Source organism: Chiloscyllium plagiosum, unplaced genomic scaffold (genome assembly GCF_037043375.1).
Source record: "Chiloscyllium plagiosum isolate Xiang-an unplaced genomic scaffold, Cpla_swu_hap1 HiC_scaffold_26, whole genome shotgun sequence".
NCBI classification, from domain to species: Eukaryota; Metazoa; Chordata; class Chondrichthyes; order Orectolobiformes; family Hemiscylliidae; genus Chiloscyllium; species Chiloscyllium plagiosum.
In genome coordinates, this window is record NW_028270164.1 from 30590206 (window position 1) to 30612758 (window position 22553).

Genomic DNA, 22553 nt, shown 5'->3' on the forward strand with positions numbered 1-22553 from the left:
ATACTGCAAGAGATCAGATTATCATATCTATCTCCCTCTATGATAGACAAAAGGATTTGCTATCCTGAAAGGTTACCTAAAAAGCTGGGTGTGGTTAAAAAAAGAGAAGCATATCCTTCATGGAGTCTGGGCACAAATTATTGCAGGCTTTTCTGAAACATTACCAAAAACAAGAGAATCTGTTTAAGATTTATTATCTGAACTGGAAGGAAATATCACTTTTTAAAACTCTCAAAATAAAATACTACAAAAATTAGGGCTGAACTATATTATCGAGATAACTTTCCTGGTGAAACATGTGTCCTAATACATACACGATGGCCCACTCATTTCATGTTGCAGAAGTATAGATTTGCTCAATGCCTGCATATATACAAAAATATAGTCTATTATCCAAATGCGTAGTCTTTGAAGAATAATTTCTGCTACAGCAAAGCACTGGAAAAGATCACACTAACTCCACTACATTGAATTCTGTTCATGCCCAGTTAATGTGGTATCGACAGAGAGGATGGCCAAATTCCCACTTTGGATTCTTTTGGTCTCTCTTGGACAGTCCAATATCTGCTGAGTAACATCAGCCTTGCATTGTGCTGGGTGTGCTCTTTCTTTGACTGTGATCCATGGATAACCCCAAAATGCAGCTTCCAGGTGCCCCAACTCAATGCCCTGTCTTTTAGCCAACAGCCCCACATTGATCTCCAGTCTCAGCTAATCCTTGCAGTCACATGACTGTTCGTGGCTGTGGACTGACCTGTTTAGGGAGAAAAGCAGAGGGACATAGCAGATTTTTAAACAGTATTCTACCACTCCACTTGGATACCTTTGAGACCTAATTAAATGTTAAATGATGTCTAACTAATTTATTAGGAGTTCTTTGAAGTAGTAACTTGTGCTATGAATAAATACTGCATGTATTAGATTTTCAGGACGCATTCAATAAGGTACCACATTCAAAAGGTTAATATGGCAAGAGAAACTCAATATTAGCATGGATAGAAGATAGGCTAACAGGAAGCAGAGAATAGGAAAAAAAAATGGGTCTTTTTCAGGTTGACTGAATATCACAAGTGGTGTGGCACAGGAGATTGGTGTTGGAGCCTCAACTCTTTACAACTTATGTAAGTGACTTAGATGAAGAAATCAAAGGTATGGTAACTATGGTCCTGTTGACATAAAGATAGGTAGAAAAGTGAATTGTGAAGATGATATAAGAAGCCTTCAAAGAGATACAAAAAGGTTAAGTAAATGGCCATGGAGCACCATGTGGGAAAGTGTGAAATTATCTATTTTGACAGAAATTTGAAAATTGCATATTATCTAAATGGTGAGAGTTTACAGAACTGAGAGATGCAGACAGATCCAGGTGGTCGAATGCATCAATCACAGAAGTTTAGCATGTAGGTACAGCAAGTGTGCAAGAAAATTAATGGAATGTTACAGTACATTGCAAGAAGAATTGAATACAGAAGGGACAATATGCCTCAGTTATATAGGACATACATCAGATGACATCTAGAGTACTGTGAACGGTTCTGGTCACAATACCTACGGAAGAATGTTAATGTATCAAAACAGTTCAAAGTAGGTTTACCAAGCTAATACCAGGTATGAGTTGATTGCCTTAAAAAGGAAAGCTAGACAGGCTAGGCTTGCATGTGCTGGAGTTTATAAGAGTATAGAATTTAGAAGAGGCGACTTACTTGAAGCAAGATTTTGAGGTGTCTTGATCCTGGAAAATGAAAAGGATGTTTTGTTTTGTGGAAAAATCTCGAACTAGGAATCAGTTTAAAAATATAGGGTCACCCATTTAAGACAGATATGAGGAGATTTTTCTTTAGTGTTGCAAGACCCTTCTTCAAAAGGTAGTTGATGCAGAATCTTTCAATGTTTTTAAGTCAAGGTAGTTAGATTCTTGAATACCAAAGGGATAAGAGATTACCAGAGATATGCAAAATAGAGTTGGTTAAAAGCAGATCAGCCATGATCATATTGAATGGTAGGGCAGGCGATAAAGGGTTGAGCAGCCTACTCTTACTTGTATATTCATATTACAAAAATGGTTATATTAAGATTGGGCAAGGTTTGTGAAGGTTTGTAGCTCAGGTTGAGGTTTAGGGTGTAGGTTTGATATCCAGATGTTTCATTACCTGGCTAGGTAACATCAGTGGCGACCTCCTTCACTTGGAGGTCACCACTGATGATGTTACCTAGCCAGGTAATGAAACGTCTGGATATCAAACCTACAGCTCAGTGAGCAAACCTACATCCTAAGATTGGGCCATTCAATCACCACATCTGGAAATGGTTCCCACATTTGTTAAATTCTTGCACCTCCCCCTAGGACAATACTACTTATTTAAGATTTGTTCAGCCTTCCATTCAACAATTAGCTCAGAAATATCTCAAGGTTGTGCACTGTTACACTGCAATGTTGTAGGCACAACTCCTGTTCTTGATGTTGTTTAGACACTTCTATTAGTTGCCACTAGATATCATAATCCCATTTCTAAAGTCATCAGATGAGCCTGTACATATTCCAGGAGACTTCCACAAGATGCAATATTTGTAAGTATAGTTTCTGTCCTTGATACCTCTGATCATGCCTGAGCATTGAACTCTTCTTTGCAGGAGTTTTAGCACATGATTAGCTGGCAAGTTGTCTAATTGTCAGTAGTTTAAAGGTCTTGTATCTATAACAGATCATATTTGGGGCGAGAATGTTTCTACTTCCAGTTACTGGTACTGTTTTTAACCAATCCAACTGCTTCATGGCATCAAGTCACTTCACTTCTCTGGATTGTATCCATTTAATTTGCAGCAGTAGCTGGAATACTGGTTTCCTAGTCTATTTTTGTGCTTGTTTGAAACCACAAAATCAACCTTTATTATTTCTTTCTTCAGTCTTTCTCACATTGCTCACTGCAAAAAGCTTGAAATATAAACCATCCTGCCACGACCAGGAAGGAAAAAAGATGTGCTGGGCCATCTTAAAACTGTACCTTTCTTTATGGGAAAGTGTCAGGAAAAGCAAAAGATTGAAAAACATTTCTGAAATGCCACAGAAACATTGTTTCAAAGGAAATAACATGGCACAGTGTGTTAAAGTTTTAGAGTCTGATTACTGTAACAATAATGTAACAGAAAAGTTCTGAAAAATCCAAGTAATACAACAAGCTTTACCAATCATTGAAAAATAATTGCTGAACACTTCAAAGGTGAGTTCTCTCAACGTCCTAGCCAATACTTGGTCTTCAGTTCTTGGGCGAAACTTGGTGTGAACTGAATATATTTCATGAGTAACATTCATTAAAGGCCCTCAGTATTCCCAAGGAAGTGAAGGGACCTTTGCAAGTACAAGTTTATTTTTTGTTGCTAATTAATTGGCCGAGAATCTAAAAATTACAACAACTCAGATCACAGAAATCTGTGTAAGCAAGCCATGGCAAATCACCTGCTATACTGCTAACAGTAAGTGACAGAAAATTGGTCTTATATAGTAGAACAAAACAGTACAGATGTAGAGTCACTATACAATTTTACCATTCAACATCACCTGCTCTGGTTGAAAAAATTGTAGCAGAGAGGCGACTGTAGAGTCACAGCTGTACAGCATGGAAACAGATTCCTTGATCCAACTCGTCCATGCCAATCAGATATCCTAAATAAAACCAGCCCCAATTTCCAGAGTTTGGCCAATATTTCTCTAAACCCTTCCTATTCGTATACCCATCTAGATGCCTTTTAAAATGTTGCAACTGTATCAGCCTCCACTATTTCCTCTGGATGCTCATTTCATACACGCACTACCCTCTGTGTGGAAAAGGTTGCTCCTAAGGTCCTTTTAAATCTTTCCACTCTTACCTTAAACCTATGCCCTCTAGTTTTGGACTCCCTCACACCAGGGAAAAGACCTGGTCTATTCACCCTATCCACACCCCTCATTTTATAAACCTCGATAAAGGTCAAGTCTCAGCCTCCAACGTTTTAGGGAAAATAGCCCCAGCCTATTCAGCCTCTCCCTATAGCTCAAACCCTCCAAACCGTTGCGTCCAGGGATGTGTGGGCTAGGTCCGTTAACCATGGTCAATGTGGGCTAGGGCTGGCTTGCTGTAGACTCAGTGGACCAAATGGCCCCTGTTCACAATGCAGGGATTCTAGGACTGTTTGATAGCCTCAACAGCAACTATAGTTCTTTCATTTACTATTCAAAATGAATATCTTTATTCAGAACCAAAATAAATTACTGCAGTTGCTGGAAATCTGAAATTAGGAAAAACTCAGTTGGCCTGGCAGCATCAGTGAAAACAGAAACAGAGTTAACATCTAAATCTTAATATAATTGTTCTTCAAAACTCAAAGATGAAAAAGTGACAAAATATACATTGTAAAAAAAGATGGGGGAGAAGCAACAAACAGATGTAAAAGATCAGAGGAAGGTTGGAGGGCAAAGGAGAATAGATATCACAGAGGCCATAGGACGATAAGGCAACTGGAGTGCTAATGGTTGTGACGGGGAATGGGGAGGGGTGAGCTTCAGAATATTTACTAAAAATAGATGTTAACAGCAGAATCTAGATTGGCTCTGCTGGAAGCAAAAACCAAGAAAAAGAAAATCACAACCTATGGAAGGCAGAATACAGCTCATTTTCCACTTAGGCACTAAGGCTTCTGGACTCAGTTTTAATAACATCAGACCAACAACTCAGTCCTCCATTTTGTCCTTTTTCCAGAGCCTGGTTTTCCAAATCAGAGTGGGATTTATTCTGCCATTAACACCTACTACAAGCACCTCTTGTGGATTTCTCTACAGCTAGTACCACTCCACTTCTCTTTAGGCCTGTGATACCTATAAATCACCGATCTTGTTCATTCTCCAAGTTTCTGATTACACTTGTACCACCCCAGCATTTTTCTACAGTGTAAACTCACTTTTCCACCTTGCTCTTCAGTTGTGAAAAGGTGTTCACATTGGATTCAAAACAAATATTTTTTCCAATGCTACCAGATTTGCTGAATTTCTCCAGAATTGTTCATTTTATTCAAAATGCATTCCTTCAAAACCAAATGTTTGAATGAAATTTCAGATGATTCACACCTCTAGATGATCAGTTTGTGTTATTGGATTTACATGATCATCAAGCCCTGAAATCCTTTGTTATTTTGATCCCAAATATTACTTAAAATTGTCTGAGAAAACATCAAATTATTTCAGAGATGTGTTAAACCATCAAGTTTCAATGCCCAGTTCTTAGATTCTTATCCAAGAGTTCTCCCTGCTTCCAAATCCCATGACATAATTAAATCACAAATATAGTCAAATATTTCCCAAACAGAAGGGGGCACATTATCTTCAACAATGAACTTATCATCCTGCCTTTCCAATGCTTCCAACTCTAAATGAGTCTTCTCTAGTGACACCTGAACTTTCTCTAAAACTTCTAGAATCCCCCTTCATAATGCACCTAGGCGATTGGCTGCTTCTACTACTATGCAGGAATACCTATTAATAATGCTCAACAAAACAATTCACCGTGGACAATGACACTTCAATAAATATATGTAAATTCTCTCCCCAGTATTACAATATTCTGTAAAGGCTGAATCAATAAGTAAGGATTTGCACGTTATTAATTTTCCAGTCACACATTATGACTCCACATGATTGCAAACAGTTCTCATTCAGTACCAAAGTGAGTGTGACCTCCAAATAAAACACTTCAGCATACGATTTAGGGCCAGAAGTAAGCCATTCGACTGAGTCTCCTCCGCCATTTGACAAGATCATGGATGACCTGACTGTGGCCTCAACTCCACTTTCTGACATACCCTCAAAACCCTTTGACTCCTTTGTTAATCAAAAGAATCCACCTACCTGCCTTAAAAATATTCAACAACCCTGCCTCCACAGCTCTCTAGGGAAAAGAGGTCCAGAGACTCAGCTGTTGGAGGGGAATAAAAGTCTCATCTCCCTCCTAATTTAAGAATCAAGGGTTTCTCAGTTATGTCCCCTGAATCTAGTCTTTCACACAGAAAACATTTTCTCAATATCTACTCTATCAAGTCTTCTCAGGATCTTGTAAACTTAAGTAAATAGATGCCTAAACTTTGCTCATAAGACAAACCCCTCACTTCAGGAATCATTTGAGGGTGAACCTTCAATGCTCCATTGAAAGTAGCATTTTTTAAAAAAAAATACATACCTGGAGACCAATACTGGACAGTACTCATCGATGTCCTATACAACAGCAGCAAAACATCCTTATCTGTACATTCCAATTTCTTGCAGTGTATAACATTCCATTTGCCTTCTTACATCTCTTGCTGTACCTACATACTAACTTAGGGACTCTGTACCTTAAGAGTTCTGCAATCACTCTCCATTCAGAAATTATCCTGTTTTTCTATTGTTCAAGCCAAAGCAGACAAGTTCACATTTTCTGTCATTGCATTCTACCTACCAAATTGTTGCCTATGTACTTAATCTATCTATATATCTTTGCAGACTCCTTATATCCTCTTTAAATCATAGACAGGTTTACTGGCCTGCAGGTTTCAGCATTCTACCTCCCTCCTTTCTGGAGGAGGATGGTTAGATTCATTGATTCCCATTTAAATTGAGCTTATCTAGAATCTACAGAATTTAGGAAAACTAACATCTTCTAGCTCAAACATTTGGCTCCTTCATTCAAATTATTGATATAAATTCCAAATAGTTAAGGCCTCAGTTCTGTGACGCTCCACTCATTACACCTTGCTAATCTGAAAATGTCCCATTTATGCCTACTATTTCATGTTAGCTAATTGTTCCCCTATTCATGCTAATATGTTACCTTCCCACAATAGGCTTTTATTTTGTGTGGCAATCTTTACTGCAGCATCTTGCCAAATGTCCCTTGGAAATTCAAGTACACCGCTTACATAGGTTCCCTTTTAACTATATTATTAGTTTCTTTCTCAAAGGAATTCAAAGTAGTTAGTCAAATGCAATTCCCCTTTCAAAAACCTTGCTGATTCTGTCTGATAGAAATATCAATACAATGACCTTCTTAATACTATAGATTTCAGCAAGCTTACTGGCCTATAGTTTCCAGCCTTCAATCTCTCTTTATTCTTAAATATAGTAGTTTTATTCAGCATTCCCCATCTAAAAATGAATTACCCAGAATCTGTAGAATTCTGGAAAATTAAAATCAATACATCTATCTCAGCCATTTACTAAGATTCTACGGTGAAGTCCAAACAGGACCTGAAGACCTGTCAGCTTTTAGTTCTGGTGTTTTTCTCAGAACATTTTCCTTGGTGATAACTATTTTTAAATTGTTCCTTTTCACCTCAATTTAGTTATTCCTGGGACATTATCGGAATTCTCTACAGGCAAGACATATACAAAATATCTATTTAATTCAGCAATTTCCTTACTTTCTATTATTATAGATCATTGCAACTCACCAGACGAGTATTCAATTCACTTACGCTGTGAAAACAGTAAGAGTTTCCACATTTCTTGCTAGTTTTCAACTGCACTATATCGGTTACCTTTTAAATAATTCTTTGTTGCTTTTTACACTATTAAATCTTCTGACCTTGCATGAATCTTCAAGGTACTGTACGTTTTCTTTTAAATTGGTACCAGTTTGAACCTTAGTTAGTCATGATCGGTACACAATTCCCTGCAGTCTTTCGGAATGTAATACTCTGTATGGCTAAATGTTATGAAGTATCTCTTTAAATGTCTGTCACCTGCATCTCTACCTATCTCTTCGTCTAACTTCCCAGTTCACTTCAGGATCTCATAACAAAACCAGTCTTAAACCCACTCTCCTCCCCCACAAACTGAATGCAAAATTAAATTATATTAAAATAGCTGCTACCTTGGGGCACCTCCACATGGTCATTGCACATTACTGTATATAGAATGGACTGCCCACTGGTTCAATCTGGAACTTGCTACTCTAAGGAACACTTAAAAAAAAAATCAATGAGCTCACCTTCCAGGCTACCTTTGCTAAATCGGATGGAGTGTATAGTTAGAGGTCTTTAATTGATGCCCATAATGGACTTAAACTTTATTTCTTTCAACTAATTCCATTTTATCCTGGCTTGATGCCCTTCTGACAGGTCCCAAATATTCAGTTCCCAAACCTTAGCCATTGCTGAGATATGGCTACAAAATGTCAATCAGACCACACATATTTGAACATAGCATTCATCACAAAATGGATCAGGTTAGGTGCAATAAAATTATTAAAATCACAAGTAGATTCCTCAAAAATGGATCACAATAACCTTGCAATAACTTTACATTAGAAATATTGCTAACATTATCTACTTGTAAAAGAGTCTCACAAAAATATGAAAATTAAGAGTTTAGCGTTGAATTGTTCATCAATTAGGCTTATTTCAACAAAATCCTAGAAATAAAATGCCACAACCTGGATACAAAAATAAAGAACTCTGTTCATCAGAAACTTAGTGAGTAACGAATATCAAAACTCACTGCAAAAGCCTCAAGACATCCTGGTTATTAGCACAATTGGAAAGAAATTGCTCCAATTGAGATAAAACATGCTGGGGTCTGCAAATGTATCTGCAGAGACTTCATATAACTCAATACCTTGATCCAAACATCCGAGATGATTCCTAACAAATACTTAGTCAGAACTTCAAGTCCAAAATATCGGATCTGTAATGAATGCTACCCGGAAAATAAATTACAACTGTGTAACAATAACAGTTCTAATTCGCTGACCTACACTCCCTTAGGAGGACAACTCATCACTGCGGGCATAGGATCACCTTTTAATTTTACAATTCTAAAACAGTTCAAACATGCTATTAGCTTGTAAAAACTGAGTTGAAGTCCCAATCAAAATAAGGGGCTTAATTCGACAAATTCCAAGTAAACTCATGATCTCAAATGATTTCTTCAGCATTCACTGAATGCTGTGAAGGGTTGTTGTGATGCAGTGGTAGTGTCACTACCTGTGAACCAGGAAGCTCAGGTCTAAGTCCCACCTGCTCCAACGGTAATAACATTTCTGAACAGGTTCATTAGAAACTATAGTGAATGCCTTAAATTCCAAGAAAACTGAATAGTGTGTGAAGACAGATATACTGATCCTTAACTCTGGCTGACTTAAAGACATAGCTAAGTGTTGGTGGAAATGAATTAGACTACAGGTGGAATCTTTCCAGCCCTTGAACAACATTAGCACTGGTGAGTCAGTTGGGAGAATAAGGTGAGATCAGCAGAAATGACACTCTCAATGTCAAGAGGAAGAGGTCTGATTCTGCAACCATGTTTTGAACGGTGAGGCACAATTCGCACTGGTGAGCAGTGAGGGGCATATTTGCATACATTTGCATTCCATTATTACCCCCTCACCTTTAATTTTTCCCCATTCTCCTAAATGCCAGATGGAAACCAGACAATCCCTGAAATAACAGTCAAGAGTAGGTAGCCAGCAGCTCACTTGCTCCTCTGGGTCTCCATCTTGAGACAGCAGTCCTCAAGATTTCAGGGCATATTTCATGGACAGTGACTACTACACGCCCCTCTCATCCAGAGATATTGACATTAGAGACATACCAACCACTCCACACCTCAGCCCTACTTGCAACACTTCATTTCAATGTCCAGAAGTGCTATCATCCTTATGCTGGTGCCAGGACAGTGTGTGTAGGAACACTGTCGTACATCAGGTTTCCTTGCTTGCTTTCTTAGCACTCATTACCTTTGCACCTACTTGGATGGTCACACCATCCCTCCTTGGCTTGCCTTTATGCACAGTGCCCCCTCAGCCAGAGCAGAAAGGATCACATTACTTGCGTACCTAAACCAATACATTTACAAAAGTGCACTGTACAATGTGTACAATGAAATATAAGCTATGCCACCTATGTGCCCTGAGAAGCATTTGTTTTTGGCTACCCTCCTACAATATGCAGTGAAGGGGACCTCCTGGCTGGCAGCGCTTGACCACGTGTACAGTTGGGCTTTAAAAGGGGTAAGGAATCTGGTAACATGAACACTTCTGCCTCTGATGAAAGAAAATATGACAAGCAGAATGCCATAAAAGCAGGGTTCAGATGTAAAGAGGCAAGCCCCAGAAAATAGGGCAAGAAATCTCACTAGGGCTAACAAAGAGAAACCTTTCACGAATTGATTAGATGATTTCTGATAAAATTCAGTCCAATGGTAGTGATCCTATATTGTTATGGTGCAGGAGAAAGACACTCAATGTAATGCAACTACCTTCACTGTCATAACAGTATCTGCATGTGCACTCATCACATTGAATAGCTTAGGGCATTTACATATAGTGAAGGAGACTGATAAATGTTTGTATAATTGGGTTTTAAATACACAACTTTAATCATTTGATGTTGGCAAAACAATAAACTGTTGAAGAATAATATTCAAAGTTTGTATTTCATCAATGCATTACGGCTCATTGTTTGAAACTCGAATTGAGAAACACAGTAAATCTGTAAAACCAGAAAAGCCATATTTGACTGAAAAAACAAAAAAAAAAGTTATTAACAAAGGGTTTTTCCCTCAACGTCCACTTATACACAATAACTGCACACTCCCTTCAATTCCAAGAATAGTCACAATTACGAGAATTTTGTTCCAGCTTTAAGACAATGAAACATACCTTTACTTCATAGCATCAGCACATACATAAAGTGGACATTCCATAAGGCAAGATGTGGTGCATACATGGTAAATTATGAAGCGGAAGGCGTGCACTGTACCTTTAAGAGAGAGTGAATGCTGTTCTGAACTGAGAGTTGACAAACACCTGTCATATGATTAGATAGCAGTCTCAGTGTGTACTGGAAAACTGAAAATATGTAACATTTGGCTGTGAAATGGATACCAGAGTTGGTTGCCGTTTTGACAATTTAAATTTAACCAGTTCAAAATATGCCCTAGGATACTAAAACCCAATCGAGTTTGAATTTATTGTTTTGCCAACATCAAACCAATGAGACAATCTGATGTTGGGCATATTAAAAAAGGCTGGCATTTTGAAAATCAGAGAGCAACTGCCATCGAGAGAGAGACACCCAAGACATTGAAACACACTATCAAAAGATACTTTTTCATATGAAACATCTTTACAGTAAAAAGACAGACGACAACCCAGGGACATCCTCAGCTGAAAGGAGAAAAACAACGAAGACGACAGCTGCTGTTTGGTTTTGAAATTAAGTTGATGCAATTTTAACAAGTGTTTTATTGGAACAGTATGTTGTTATCGAGTTGGTGGCAGGTAAAAAGCAGTTAAGAGAAAGGGGGGCTTAAAGTTATGAACAGTTGTTGTTTAATGTTCACTTTTAGAGTTAAAAAAACCTGATTATTTTCTTTAAATAGTGGAATTTGGGGAGCTCTGTCACTCATTTTAACAGATTACGATGCAAGGTGAGCTTTTCTGGGTGTTTGGTTTAATTAACAGAGGGCTTCACTGTTGTGTCATAACAGTAACACACCCATTTACTACTTTAGTCAAATACAATTCCTAACAGCAAGGACTGATCGATATTTTTGTATGTTGTACAGAAGTACTATTTTTCTTTGAATATCATAAGGTTTTTCAATTGTCAGAGGACCATAAATGTAATGACAAGCCAAAAATAAAAAGAATAGATTAAATACATTTATATTATTACTGTACCTCATCTACACTGATAATACTACGGCTTTAAGAGAAGTCTTTTGACTTTTTTTAAAATGAAAACAAGGTTGAGATTAGAGGTGACGACCATTCTACTTCAAAGGCCAGAAATCAAACAGCTTCCGAGGCCTTGGGGTTTATTCCCCCCAGGTTGGAACAATAGAAACAGTCTGAATGGGTTGGGTCAAACTCCCTCAGAACTAGGATTTTTAGTTTTACAGGAACAGGTGCTGAGGTCTTGAAAGTGCAGTACATTTCTCTTTCTTGAGTTTTCTCCTGATAATTTTCCTCCTAGGTTGGAGAACTGCCTGAGAGACAATCTATTTTGCTGAATTGGCCTTTTGTCAAGAGTGTGTTTATGGGATGGCATACTTTATTGAAACAGTTACTGTTTAGTGGTTAAATACTCTTATGCTGCTATGCTTTCCGTTATTCTAACCTCTTTCTTTTATTGCATTTTAACTACAGTGTATGAATAAAAGTGTGACTTCCTTCAAATCTGTTAGTTTGACCAATCAAATCGCATTAAGACAATACCTGGCACTTACCAATAAAAAAAGGAAAATGTTCAGGTCTGGACCATCTTCTGGAAATAATGAGACAGGAATTTGCCTGGTCCATAACAACTTGCCACTTAGTAATTTTATACATTCATGTCTCAGTTTATATTAAAATGTACATGCCAATAAAATGCAAATATTACAATTCCAAAATACTTGAATTAAATTGACTGGCATGCCCACCAAAATTGATTGTGCTGACCAAACATTGCTTAGAGTACAAACCAGGCACAATGACAGGGAAACAGCATTTCCCATGGATCTCAAATATCAATTATGAAACGCAACAGGAATTATAATTTGAGAGAAAGCAGAGGAATACTGGAGAAACACCACCAGAAGAGAAAACAGTTATGAAAAAAGTATGACCACAAACATATGCAAAAGATCAAAAGGAAGTGTGTTTGGAACACACAAAATTTGTGAACATCCAATCATGCTGTGTAAATTCAATTTACTCTTACTATTACAACCCCAACTCACAAAGCTACATACCAGAGTAGGGAGACTCTCATTTAGAGTCAAAGTCATACAATGTTGAAACTTGTCCATACTGACCAGGTTTCCTAACCTGAAACTCGTCCTATTTGTCTGCATTTGGCCCAAATCTCTCTAAGCCTTTCCCATCCATCCATATACCTCTCCAAATGTCTTTCAAACATTTCCATTGTACCCACCTCTACCACTTTCTCTGGCAGCTTGTTCCATATATGGTCCAACTAGTGTAAATAGGTTGCATCACCCACTTGGCACTTCTGGGTAGAGATTATTACAAATACTTTTGTTTATCTTTTGCAGGGATGTCCTGGGATCCTCCATCATTGAGGATGGGGATATTTATGGAGCCTGCTCCTCCACTAAGTTGGTTAATATCCATCATTAACCATGACTGATATGGCAGGACCACAGAGTTTTCATCATTTTGCCAATTAGAGTACTGTATTTTAACTTGCAGGGCACAGGTATAATGTTTTCAAAGTACTTATATAGATAAAGACAATCCTTCCAATATTGAGGTGCAGGGAAGGGTTTATTTGATATTTTTTAGATACATAAGGAAGTATTTCAATTTTATCCCTATTTAAATAAAGGGAAATCTAGTCAAGAGAGAGAGAAATTTTGTCACAAGCAAAAAAAACCAATATGCAATGTGGAAATGATGTTTAACCAACACCATTTCAAGATTAGATTAGATTAATTACTTACAGTGTGGAAACAGGCCCTTCGGCCCAACAAGTCCACACCGCCCCACCGAAGCGCAACCCACCCATACCCCTACATTTACCCCTTACCTAACACTACGGGCAATTTAGCATGGCCAATTCATCTGACTTGCACATCTTTGGACTGTGGGAGGAAAACGGAGCACCCGGAGGAAACCCACGCAGACACGGGGAGAAATGTGCAAACTCCACAGAGTCAGTCGTCTGAGGCGGGAATTGAACCCAGGTCTCTGGCGCTGTGAGGCAGCAGTGCTAACCACTGTGCCACCGTGCCGCCCCAAAGATGTTGCAATACAGGTCATCTCATATTCTTAAAATTACTCCCATAAGTTACATTCTGCTAAGTTGCATAAGTTTGGAAGGCAAAGATCTAATTACTAAATACCTGCATAGTCTTCATAGTTCAAGTGAGCTAGTTATAAAAGATGGCATGCCCACTTCAATAAAATCAACTGATATCATGGATAGGTAAAATAATTCTATCAACTAGATGAATATATCTTGACTTTCAATGTTTTTAAGGTGGTCAGTTGATACTGGTTCTAGCTATGAGACTGTGTGTCAAAGTTTGCTTGATAATACTTCTGTGAAACACCTTGGAACATTTATAGATTTATAAAAATGCAAACTGCTTAGAAGTAGATGTTGAAGAGTGAAGTTATGTTGAAGTTAGGTAGAAGGTCAAGAGACAGTTAACATCTTTGGTTGTTATCGAAGAATATGACCCCAAGCTAGTTGAGATAGGAGTGATTAGAAAGATGTCTTTCCAGAGATAAGCAACAGTTCAAAGAGCTGAGCAGGCTGGTTTGACTATTCTGTCAATTAGCATCATCTTAAAGCAACAAGTATACAGTTTACTTTGGGTACATGGTGTTTCTTAATTTCATGTTAGCTGTAATATTAATTGGCATGACAGAATATGCTCATTGCCACAGACCAATGTCAGCTTTATGGTTAACACCTACAACCTGTTTTACGAATGGCATTACACGTACTGAATATACCAGCAGTTTATTATAGTCCCCAATGTGCGGGCGTGAATTCTAACCAGCTTATTTCTTTGGGATGATATTACAGTCAATCATGCTCAGTGTTCAACAAAAGACGTGCTCTTCAAAGCAGGTTTCAAACCAGACCCTTAAAAAGAATCACTATTCACAGACAGAAGTGTGACTCAATTGTCCAAGACACTAAAACCCGAAACAAAACACCAGACATTGCATGTTTTATTTTGGAAACTGGCATTTTCTAGATTAGTTCGGATGAAATTACATAACAAATAATTCTGTCAACAACAACTGGAAAACTGCTTTTTTTGGAAGGATTATTCAAACATTTTAGACATTTGTAGAAGCTGTATTCAAAGAAGTTTGCCATTTCTTGAATAGACAGATTTTTCTCTTGACTACATATCATTTGTTCATGAATACAAAGGCTAGTCATCATTAATTTGAGTCAGTAACCATGTAAAGCTGCAGTCCAGATTCTCTTACCATTCAGTTTATCCTATCACTGCGTCCAGGTCTGCAACGATGACCCAAACAAAATCAGGAATTTACCGTGATAGGAACTGGTGGAGTTTGGTTTCCATAACTATGCTCGTACATATATGCATAATGCCATGTTTTTAAAATGAATTGTTACTACTTCACTACTTTAAGTGATGCAAAAAAATTGACTACGTAAAGCCTGAAACTAGAGTTATGAAATGTACTCTCAGCAAATGATACTTATAAAAGGGACAGTGGAAAATCAGTACAAATCAAGATTGAAGGAAAATAAACTGATGGGTGAAAAATATTAATGGTGCTTTACCAGTTACATAGGAGCATTCATGGAGAAAAACACCTGCAAAGCCTCTCTGAAGAAAATGTTGAAGAACTGTGTGTACCTCCACGACACAAAAATATATTGCCACTCGAGAACTGAACATTGTTAGTAAACATCTTAAAAAAATAGCTAAATTCATCACTTACTTTTCCAAAGCTTTTAACGTCTTAGCAATCTCTTTTAAAAAAAAAACTCACCTGTGAGTTGGTATCTGCGGCACAGTCACGACTGGAACTGCAGCACGTCGCTCTTCAAGGAAGTTTTTAATTTTTTTAGCTTTCTGTTTAGATTTGACTTTGGTCTTTTTAGGTGAAACTTTTTTCGGACTGTCACCATCACAAACATCTTTTTCCTGCTCCTCTTCCACTTCCTCAGTCTCATTATCACCCAATTCAAGAATATTTTTCACTGACCCCGGTGGGGAGTGGATATCACAATACGCAGTTTTCCGGACACTGAAAGTTGTCCCATTTGCACTGGTTTCTCGTACTGGTTCCATCTTCATGTACAAACCAGTCCTCTGAGCACAAGTCACATGGAATGCCGTATAACAATTAGCTTTGTGACACTGAATAGATGCTCCAGCACCCTTCTGTTTGCAAATATAGCATACTAATTTCCATCGAGCAGAAGGAATATTCTCTATGCTGTCTATTGGCTCCAAGAACACAGTATTAGCAAAACAAACCTCTGGTATCCACAGAGCACAAACTACATGGGCCCATCGGCCATCATCTGTCTGTTTAAAAGCACCACCATTATTTGGACACAATGCGCAATCAACAGGCCTGGAAGGGGATTGCAGGCAGCAGCGGCAAAGCCATTGTCCTTCTGGAATATATGGCACTCCATAGCACTCCTGATGTACAGCAAGATTGCAGATATCACAAAATAAGATCACATTGCTATTCTGACACTCACCATCCATACAAATACAACAAACTGCATCTTCGTCAATTAGAGATTGGGGATCACCTTTATTCCGGCTTTCAAAATAAGATTCTTTTTCTAATTTATCCATGAGGCACTCAAATGTCTCTTGGGACACTATACCAATCACATCACTCTTACGTTTTTCATTGATCATTTCTAGCCATGCATAATCCTCCTCATCCATATCGTACTCAACTTCACCATCCAGTTCTTCCACTGATTTCTCAATATATCTGTAATATGCTGATGATAGGGGTGGGGCATCAGGAGGATTATAATCAATAATTCTAAAAGAAGGTTGAGGTAATTCAACAGGCGCCCCAGCCGCATGTTTAGAGGCTGACTCTTTCCTTTTGTCTTTGCAAATTGTTTTTTTTGAGTTTGAAGGAAAGAGAGGTTGCTCACTATTTTCTTTGTTACTATTACATTCTGTAATTTCTTGGGCAGTCAAGTCATCTTCCGTGATAATCTTTAAAGTATCAAATATGCTAATTCGGTGCAGTCTCCCATCAATGTCTACCTCAACCATTCGTTGTGCTTGAGCGTATGTTAATGTTTCTCTGCTTGGTGAGCATTTAAGACCATAGGGAGATGGAGAACGACGACCTCCGCAGCTATTTCTCATCTTCCTCTGTGGTTTTCGCATCATCTGCTGGCAATCTGTAAAGCAGTAATAACTATGTTAGAACGAGTTCATTTTGGAGGCATCTCCTTAGCAATAACATTCTTAAAAATGCATTTAACACTGTACTAAACTTCAGACTTTCTGCAGTCCTAATCTATAATGAGTTCATCATTATATGGAGAATTTCAGCCAAGTAGTTTGATTTTTATGAATTTGGAGGAAGCCTCAGAACAAGTGTGCTTTTGCTATTTCTTTCTCATGTCTGGTAGTTCTTCCATTTCCCCTAAAATTAGGATTGTAGTGGGGTAGGCAATAACACAAGGTGGATTTTCCAACCTGACCCCTTCTTTGCCTGGAGATTTCTCAGACTTGGCACATGAACCTCTACTAGTCCTCAATGAAAGTAGAGATTTCCTTTTTGTTACAAGATTGTTACATTTCTAAAATAGAAGGACAGCAGCACAGACCTCGCATAGCTTGACAAACTAATGATTTTGACTATTGGGATAGCTTTTAGTTTAATGGGAATTATGGAACTCCTAATTGTTTTCTATTTATTGCCAACAAACGAGACAACCTCCACAGAAAAAGGTTAAAAAAAATGCATTTAGTCCCTTTGAAATTTGATGTTTGAAACAGTGCATGAGAAAATTCCCTCAATAACTTGAATCATTGGACTCAACAGCAAAACATTGCTTGTATTAGAAATGTAATACAAGTTAAAAAAAAGATGGAAACACTCAATAGTCCAAGCATAATTTATAGTCAATGGCCTTCCTAATGACCAGCATTTTGCTTTATTTGTAAATTAAGTATCCAATGTGCAAGTCTATCACTTAAATAAGATGTTCAAAGCTACAAAGCTATCCAAAATCTCCAAGCCCTGCTTATCTGTCCCAAAAATGTGTTCGACTTGCACTTGTATTATTTGCTGATGTGACCTATTTAGATACTGTGGATCTAAAATTTTAGAGAGTGTAATTCTGAATCAGTCCTCTACTGTTAAGTCCTAAATCAAAACACCAAGATCTAAAAGTACGACTAACTTAAAATATAAATTAATAAGAACATGTATTTAGAACCTCATTTCTGATCCCCTTCAACATGTGGATCTATACCATTTATATAAAACAAAAACATTCGGCCACCATGGTGTGGATAAGTTAAGGCCTGTGGAGGTCGCTTAGTCATAATCAACGACTTCAAGTGTTCCAAAAAAGTCGCTGAATATAGATAAAGATAATAAATATCTTAGAATCTTGAACATGCACCAACTAAATATCATGCGCACTTGCATAATCTAAGAAGCAGATGCCATCCCATCAATATTCCTTTCCTTTGCAATGTACAAAATTAATCAGGTTTTACCTTTTGATGCAATCCTTACTAATCAGGCTTTCAAATTTGCTTCAATTATGACCTTTGGAGTGTGGTTCAAAATTTAGCTTTCAACAAGTTTCTTTCCTGTTACCTCTGGAAGAATGAAAAAATTAAGAGTTTTGATTTTTTTTAAAAATAAGCACAATAAAGGGAGTGTAGAAATGTTTGCAGCACAAACTTGAAGGATTTAGAAATTATGCTTCCAGGAAATTATAGAGTGGTTCAAGCTAATTTTGTTAATATTAGGTAGTTTTTTGGAATGATATTCATGTTAGGTTCGGCATGCACTCAAGTTAGGCCTGCCAGGAACAGGCAATAATAAAAATCCTCTGTACAGAAGCCAGCAGAGCTATGTCTTTTAGACATGTGCTTTGATAAATTATTTCTGGTTACTATACAACTGTTGAGCCACAATTCTAACTGCTATTAAAGTTATTAAGATTGGCAGTTCCAAATGACAGCAAAGGTTTTTTTTTTAAAATCGTTTGTTATATTTCTGCGTACAACTTTAACCTACATTCTTTATTACGCTCCAAAATCAAATATCTTTAAAACTGAACTTCTTGCCAACTTTGTTTTTTGTAGGGATTGGTTGTTGCAATGATACTCACACCCCTTTTGTGCCTTGCCTGAAAAACTTTTACTTGTGCGCAAGGCTCAGAATCAACGGACTTCAACCAACAAAATTCAACAATTGCACCAGATCTGATCTTCATTTATCACTCAAGTTTTTGCTATATCACAAACCAGAAATAGAATTCTGACCAATTATTACCTGATTAACTCAGGAGATTGAGGCCAACTGTAATGGGCAACGTTATCAAAACACTGCACACAAGTCAAGACTGAACCTCAGACTTGCTCATCTATATAACTTGGTTGCTCATTTTGATAAACTCACTAAACATCAGGGAGCTCCCAGAACACACAGCTGACAGAATAGTTATTTTAAACAAACATACTGGAGCGAAGACTAAAATCAAGGGTTTCACATGTGTGTCATTGTGGGCATTTTACAAACACACAAGTTCTCATTATTACTCAAAACAAAAATTTATTCACAACATACTGACATAACAAAACAACTCCAACCCAGACACAAGGATGATCATAGTCATTGTCTGCCTTCTTCAGGCAAGAACATTACATAGTACAATGCACAGGTTGAAATGAAACAAAGTAGAAATGCAAAGAGAAATACAAAAGCCACAGGTTGCAAGTGAATGTCATGAGATTCACAAGACAAGCAAGCCAGTGCAATTGAGGTGTTAAGGTCTCAGTAGAGACCAGTGAACATTAAAAATATTCAAGCTGTCAATTATTAACTGAGAACACCACATGTTTTCAAGTTTTAAACCAAAATCTGTACAGGCAAAAGGAAAAATACAATCGCATTACCAACACTATAATCTCATAGGAACTTTATTTTAAATCCAAAATTTCAACAGTATGCTTTTGGTTTGTATTTTTTTTAAACTATCATTACCTTTTAATATCAGCTTCTTGAACATGCCCATTTAAATCTCTAAGAAACAGACCAACACGTCTCAGCTCCCATTTATTCCTCCTTTAACCAGTTAGCTTTTTCAGGGTTCTTCCACTATCATCCAGCTAGATAAATTGTCTGGTCCTTCTATAATCGAGAGTGTGGTACTGGAAAAGCACAGCAGGTCAGGCAGAATCCAATGAGCAGGAAAATCAACGTTTAGAGCAAAAGCCCAAAACGACAATTTTCCTGCTCCTCAGGTGGTGCTTGACCTGCTGTGCTTTTCCAGCACCACACTCTCGACTCTAATCTCCAGCCTCTGCAGTCCTCACTTTCACCTGGTCTTTCTACAATACTTTAAATTTGGATTTCTTCACCTAAAGCATTGTCGTTACTCCCAACTTTACAGAACTTCCCTGATAGTCAAGGTTTTCTGTTCTTTGATTTGGCTGCTAGGCAAAAGTTTCCACTATCTCAAAGTCATTCTTGGGCTGTCTGCCTTATAAAAACTATGTAAACAATAGAGATTAACAAAAACTAAAAAAAACTTCCTAAATCTTAAAGGCCATTTCCTTGGCAATGTGACACAAGTCGTCCATTAGTACGCAAGAATATAAATCCAAAAATTATAATTGATTCTTTAAAATTATTTCAGTTTACCAAGTAGCTTTAAACCTTTAACAAACAGAAACTGGATAAACTCAGCAGCTGTGGGAGACAGAAGAGTTAACATTTGAGACCACTGACTAGTCATCAGAACTGACAGCACCTAGAAAAGAAGTGATCCTAATGGTGAAGAGGGGAGGGTTAAAAGGAAGAGACACAAAGAGAAATGAGCAGATAGATGGAGATGGGAGCCCAGAGAGTGACAGACAGAGAATGGGATTATTGACAGTAAACCAGGACAGAAAAGAAGCTAAGTGTTAACGAGGGCTGACAGTAGGACAGAATGGGTAGGCTGTGCTGAAAACAAACCACAAAAGAACCAAGCTGTGGGAAAAAAAGATGTAATTAAGCTTTAAAATGTTCTTTGATATGGGAAACTACATAAAAAATGAAAATCCCCCCCACCTTATCTGCAAAAAGAAGTTTGAATTTGCCTGCAGATGGCCTGTTTCCTCAACAGACAGAAAGACCACTACATTCCTAGGCATGAAAACTTCTCACCACCATCCCAAAAAACTCAACAGGACTTTTCCTTTGGAGATTGTAACTTCCAGCATCTGCAGTCTTTACTGTCAGTGAAATGTGTAATTGGAAAAGCACAGCAGGTCAGACAGCATCAGAGGTGCAGGAAAGTCGACATTTTGAGCCAGTCCTGAAGGGTCCTGACCTGAAGTGTTGATTTTCCTGCTCCTCTGTTGCTGTCTGGCCTTCTTTGCCAGGACTTCTCCGATTTTCAGACCTAGACCTGCCTAATAAATGATACAGACCTAGCTTTCATGTATCTGTTTTACATTTAATAATCACCAGTTGTTAAACTTAAAATAATGCCTAACATTCATCTGTAACAAAGGTATTTCCATTTACTGCAAAGCACAAAACTCTCCAACAAGTAGAATACTGCCACGATATGTATAATCCATAGCCCAGCTCATGTTAAGTTTTAACTTCAGTATTCAGAACTGGGCAATAATGATGCCTTTGATTTTTTTCCAGTTTATTTTAACAATAATAATGATACTGAAAAGGTCTTAATATTTCAGAATGATAAATAACTAAGGATGTACTATACAATAGTTTACCCTTTATAACTGTTTGTAATCCATTCAAAAATTTGAAGATGCATTAATTGACTTAAATACTTTAAATAGTTAATTTGACTGTGTTGAAATCATACTGTTCATGCTTAATCCAGTAATTAAAATTGCACTGATAGTTTAAAAAGTAATTTCAATACTAAATGAATTTCTCTTATAGCTTACATATCACAATCTGCTACCATCAATTAAATATTGTTTTACAGACAGATCATAACCAAAACCAAAACAAAGCAAAACACGTACAGAAAATGATCAGACTGAAAGGCAAATAGAAATTTCATCATACATTAAGATCTGAGTGTCGGAACTAAACACTACATTGAGCAGGAAATCAAAGAGGGGAATGTTTTTGTGGTTGCACCAATTACACTGTACCTGCACTGGCATGTTAAAATAGTTATTCTTTAACACTATAAATTAATTGATCTGCAAATATAGAAATCTCTAATTTCACACATCTCTTAATATGAATAACCAGAGGCAATTCACAGATGTAGAAAACATATTGAACTGTATATTGAACATATACACTGCATAAACAGTTGCAAGTGGCCTTTCCAAGTTATCAAGTCACAGAAACAGACCCTTTGGTCCAACTTATCTATGCCGAGCACATATCCTAAAATACTCCAGTCCCATTTGCCAAGTTAAAGTTTATTTGTAGATATTTTCTAATCAACTTGTTCAGAGATTTTGTTATAACCTCTGGAGTAGGAGGGACTTAACCCCAGGTCATCTGGCTCACAAGCAGAAACACTACAGAAGTGCAGATAAATAAAGGAACATTTCCCAGTGATTTATGTACAGAATATTGTTTTTAGAACCTCTAACTACAAAAATGTTTAAAAGCCATACGTACAAGTTGTTTGAACAATTAAGTAGTTTACAAATTATTAAAAAGTCTTGTTTGCATTCAATAGCTAAGGCGATCATCTCAACCAAATGAAAACAGATTCTTTGAAATGTAATTCTGTAAATTGGTACTCGCATAAATGTTTTCATCGCGAGCAAAAGCCAGAAAAGGGAGTTCCAATTGAGAGAGTTTGGAATTGTTTATATTATTTTGAAA

General features: G+C 37.4%; 1 protein-coding gene across 3 annotated transcripts in view; it reads right to left on the minus strand.

Annotated features, from left to right (window-relative positions):
- The window catches only part of LOC122563200 (bromodomain and PHD finger-containing protein 3-like), an 86481-nt gene that overhangs the window by 62373 nt on the left and 1555 nt on the right, over window positions 1–22553 (minus strand). For all 3 annotated transcript variants that reach the window (XR_006315528.2, XM_043716750.2, XM_087973599.1), the window contains exon 2: window positions 15495–16890. Coding sequence is in view for 2 of the 3 variants with exons in the window: in XM_043716750.2 (XP_043572685.1) it covers window positions 15495–16879 (1385 nt within the window). In the remaining variant the exon portion in view is untranslated. The remainder of the gene's footprint in view (window positions 1–15494; window positions 16891–22553) is intronic.